The sequence below is a fragment of the Triticum aestivum genome, chromosome 3D (assembly GCF_018294505.1).
Source record: "Triticum aestivum cultivar Chinese Spring chromosome 3D, IWGSC CS RefSeq v2.1, whole genome shotgun sequence".
Taxonomy (NCBI): domain Eukaryota; kingdom Viridiplantae; phylum Streptophyta; class Magnoliopsida; order Poales; family Poaceae; genus Triticum; species Triticum aestivum.
This window is the reverse complement of record NC_057802.1, coordinates 618482594-618487364: the sequence shown is the minus strand read 5'-3', so window position 1 is coordinate 618487364 and position 4771 is coordinate 618482594. Positions and strand designations below refer to the sequence as shown.

The 4771-nt window shown below is 48.1% G+C and overlaps 1 protein-coding gene across 1 annotated transcript; it reads right to left on the bottom strand.

The window, feature by feature from the left end:
* Positions 1–736: 736 nt before the first annotated feature.
* On the bottom strand, positions 737–3777 carry LOC123081055 (BURP domain-containing protein 13). Its single transcript, XM_044504021.1, has 2 exons — positions 3590–3777; positions 737–2005 (listed from the first exon to the last, which is right to left on the bottom strand). Exons 1-2 carry the CDS (start codon positions 3747–3749, stop codon positions 1212–1214), a joined length of 954 nt encoding a protein of 317 aa, XP_044359956.1. The 5' UTR covers positions 3750–3777; the 3' UTR covers positions 737–1211.
* Between the last annotated feature and the right edge of the window lie 994 nt (positions 3778–4771).

Genomic DNA, 4771 nt, shown 5'->3' with positions numbered 1-4771 from the left:
AAATGCTTTGCATTTTTAGGCACTCCCACATAAAACTTGAGGGTTATTTGAGTCTTCGGTTGGGGAGGAGGCCATGGAGGGGGACGTCGCGGGGACGAGAGGCCGTGGCGGCCGGCCGCTGACCCGGGGAGGAGGTCGGCGAGGAGTCCATGGAGGAGGGGGCGGCGCGGGGAGTACTCCATGGCGGCCGGCAACTGGCGTGGGAAGGAGGCCGTGGAGGGGGCCGAAGCGGGGAGGAGGAGGCCGTGGCGGCGGGCCGCTGGCCCGGGGAGGATTCCGGCGAGGAGGCCATGGAGAGGAGAGGCCGTGGCGGCCGGCAACTGGCGCGGGGAGGAGGCCGTGGAGGGGAGCGGCGCGGGGAGTAGGAGGCCGTGGCGGCCGGCCGCTGACCCGGGGAGGAGGCCGTCGAGGAGGCCATGGAGGGGGCGGCGTGGGGAGGAGAGGCCGTGGCGGCCGGCAACTGGCGCGGGGAGGAGGCCGTGGAGGGGCCGTTGAGGGGGGCGACGCGGGGAGGAGGAGGCCGGCCGCTAGCGCGAGAGGAGGCCTGTGGAGGGGGGCGGCGCTGGGATGAGGAGGAGGCCATGACGGTCGGTTGTGGTGAAGTATGGGATCGGGAAGGGGAGAGAGAGCTAGGATGGGAGTGGGACATGGGGTGGGTAATTTTTTTCATGTTTATTTTTTTTCCTTGGAAGTTGCCTTATAGGAGTGAATCCATTGTAGAATATTTTACAATCGATTTTAGAATAAATTATATATACATACTTAAACATATTTATTCATACACATAACACGATAATACAGTATGTCCGACGCTAGCTAGGCCACACAGGACCAACCACACAAGTTTCATACAGTAGTAACAATGACATGTACCAGCACTAGCTAGCAATATGTAGGATCGGATCGGAGCCCCCACTCACCAACACTAGCGACATGTACTTACATATAACATCCATCCAAACAAACCTGGACACACACCGTACCATTGCTACACCCTTATATTTTCTTCTGATGCCAAAGCTAGAACTATATATGCATGGCGCCATTCTTATTCTTGTTCTATATATAGAAGACGCCGTCGTAGCTACTAGAACGGATGCATATGCCCACGTTTACACATTTACGGTGCATATATGAAAAAAGAGCGCCACGTTGATATCCAGAGCACAACACTGGCGTATGTAGCGCGCAACGAAGGATGCAGTGGCAAGCTAGGCTGTGCGTGCCTTCTTGACGAACGCGAGATTGCCATACGACATGAAGTGGCACACCGACGTACCGGCACCAGGGTGGGTCTTGAGTATCTGGAACGCCGGGTGTGCCGGATTCCAGCGGGAGGTGTCGAAATGGCAGAACGCCAGCAAGGAAACCACCGGGCCCTCGTCGTCGCCGCGGCCGTGGAGGGTGACCTTGTAACCTATATACCCCGTATGCGCGATGTGACAATGGAAGACGGCGTATGGGAACGGCACCTTGTGGCAGGCCACGTAGCCAGTGCCCTCTAGCTTGGTGACCTCCTCGACAATGTACTCCCGGCGTGGTAGCAGGCCACCGCGGGGGAGCGTCGACGTGGCCGCCCACACATCACCACCACCACCACCCTGCTGGATGGTGGTGCCGAGCATCTCCATGGCGGCCTTTACAGTGCTCTCTAGCGACATGGTGCAGGCTTTCATCTCACCGGCGATTGGCGGCTGCTGGCACTTGCGCAGGGTGTCCTCCACTTGCGCCGCCTCAGCGGAGCCTGGTGAGATGTGGAACGTGGAGAGGACGTCGCTTAGGTTCTCGAAGGGGACCTTGCCGGCGACGTCGTGCGGGAGGATGGCTGTCTCCGCCTCCGCTGGGAAAGAGAGGGTCATGGTGCTGCCCGGATGTAGCTCGGCCTCGTGGAAGAAGATGCCGGTCTCCGCCACTGTCCGCGCGTCGCAGATAGTGTTGAACAGTGTGCACATGCCGATACTGGGCTGTGCAGAGTATTGCTCCACAAGCGGTGACAGATCGATTCCTGCACCAGAACACAAAGTCAATGTTTATATCCATGCATACTCTATATATACATACATAATATTAAAGCAACAAAACTAACCTCTCCTCGCAACCATGCAAACTTCTAATCTGGGCCATAGGATGTTGATCCAAGGGGGCGTGGGGATTACGTAATTTTACACTTAACCGCCCGCCCCTAATCACGCTTTTGCGAATCCCCCTTCCATTCCCCCATGCGCCCCCTTGGATCAACATCCTGTAGCTCCGATTAGAAGTTTGCACGGTTGCACGGAGAGGTTGGTTTGCACCAGATACGTTCCCTAATATTAAAAGGCGAAAATTTATTCCTCTGAATTTTGGTCCATATTAGACTCTCTTCCGATGTGTCCCATCACTCTCCATAGTATAGAACTTCTAGCCGATTTTACTAAGAGTAGTAGTACATGATGAATTGAATTTTACAGTTCTAATTTTTTTATAAAGTATAAGAGTTCTAGTCAGTTTACTAAGAGTAGTAATTGTAAGTCATTCCAAGAATCTTGAAGAGTCAAAGCTTCTCAAGTTTGACCAAATTTATATGACAAGATAATAACATTCATGATGTCAACTAAGTATTATTAGATTCTTCATTAATTATATTTTCATAGTATACCTATTTGATGTCACAAATATTTGTAGATTTCTTTATAATTTTTGTCAAACTTAAAATTCTTTGAATCTCTAAGATTCTTGCTTACAGTTTGGAATAGAGGAAGAAGTACATGATAAATTAGAGATTAAAGTTCTAACTTATTTATTGTCCCGTTACTCACGATCGATGCTCACACGAGTTAGATCATTTCCAACCGAACTTGAAAAATGAGTGCTAGAAAACTGCTTCTGAAGCTTGCCAAAAAAGAAATAAAAAAATTGGGAGCATGCAGAACACCACCCATCCTCCAATATTTCCAAGATTAGTTGTATGAAAACCTAAATTTGCACCACGAGCTTTAAAAAATTAAGAGCGGCAGCTTTGCAGCAAGGAGCAAGTCATATTGTAACTCTGATGATGTCTGAAGTAGCCCACGTACAGCACAGCCTCTTCTACCAGTCGCGCTGCTAGATCGAGCGCGCAGCAGGAAGTCATGCACGGTGCTCTGTCGTCCTTGGCGGATAAAGAGGTACCTGAACCTCTATCCCCGCACCTCCACAAGCGACCCATGGATGAACGAGGAGTGCAAAAGCGCAGAAATATAAGGAGGAAGTTTGTTGATCGGACCTGTTGGGTTTTTTTAGCTTGTGCTAAAACTGAATTTTTGGAGTGTTTTTAGGAAAACAAATTAGATGGTTATATGCTCAATCACAGTACGAAATCTCATCTCAGAACATCATGGCTTGCTCGATCGCTTGAACTGAATAGGCTTATTGGGCTGTGGCTTATTGAACTGAATGTGTACTGTCGCTGCTGCTACCTGGCTACTGCAGCTGCAGATAAGTTAAGCCAGCACAGCCGAGCAGCCTAATATTAGAACAGACGTGCATTTTTGATAGTGATTATATATAAGGAAAACCTTTTAGGTATTTATATACCAAACATATAATTAAACATGTAAGCAAAGATTACCTTTCTGAACAAAATCAGCTAGCACCTCCGGCATAGGCGTGCCGGAGAGGGCCTGCTCCCAGAACCGTGCCGCCGGAGTGCTAGCGGCAGGGTGGCCGTGCACCATGGCCGTGGTGCTAACTGCCACCACGATCAGAAGGAAAGCGGATTTTGAATGCATGACTGATTTGAATGAGAAAAGGAGGAGATGATCCATGGCTGTTATGGCTCCCGACGGTCTGGGGTATATATAGCCCTTGATGTACCTCTGAGCAAGTGGCCCCACGCAAAGCCTAGGTATGCACCAGTACTTTTTCTGCCAACTTTAGTTGCAAATTGTTCTTTTTCTTTATTCGTATAAGGTTTCAAGAAAAAATGTTCCTTTCAATATATCACAGTACTCGGTGTACGAGCTTTTTCAGTAGTGATTTGGGGGAAAAGTTGTTAGCAAAGAAATTCATCACAATTAATTCAACATCCTACAAGCAAATTGACTCACGCGATCAAATTTTGCTAGTGGATTGAAAGATGTGGGTGCTTCCAATCAAATGGCCATGGAGTAGTCTGATAGATAAATAAAATCATTAAACTGAGGTAGAGTGACCAAACAGGACAGATCAAAGGGTGAAATCATTGTGAGGCCGGGCACTCTTACATCAGTTAAAGGAGAAATTCACCAAACACCATGTCACACCCCATGTTACCATGTTTACAGCATAGTTTTTCGATTAGTAATTGTTGGCACAAGAAAAGAAGCAACTAACATGCACAAAGCGATCTCGAGGTCAACTAGTGTCTAGCATATGATATACATTATCCACATGGGTCTGCCAAGAGCTGGCTAATGAGGCCTAGGGACTTGGATACAATATGTCATCCGAGTCAGAAAACTTGCGCCATGTGGATGGATGGATGTGGGGGGAGAGATAGATGTGGATGGATGGATCTGCGCCATGTCATCGATCCAAGGCTCAAATTTTCCACGGATGAGAAGGCTGTCAATTGTGTGCTTCTTTAGGCACTTTAAAAATAAACAAAGAAATTGAAACAAAAATCAAAAAAATCAAATCCTTTTACACAGAGGCATTATATGTGTAATAGTTGTCACAAAAAATTGTAAACGTGAAATACCACAATTTTCTTAATACATTCCAATTTTTTGAAATGAAAAAAATTGACACTTACACAAAGGAAACAGATTTT

What these genes read in the sequence shown, in the direction of transcription:
- LOC123081055 (XM_044504021.1), bottom strand. Translation starts at nt 3,749, where the DNA reads ATGCATTCAAAATCCGCTTTCCTTCTGATCGTGGTGGCAGTTAGCACC. An exon ending in AGCTGATTTTGTTCAGAAAG is followed by an intron (nt 2,006 to 3,589) that starts GTAATCTTTGCT and finishes GTTCTGGTGCAG; the next exon opens with GAATCGATCTGTCACCGCTT.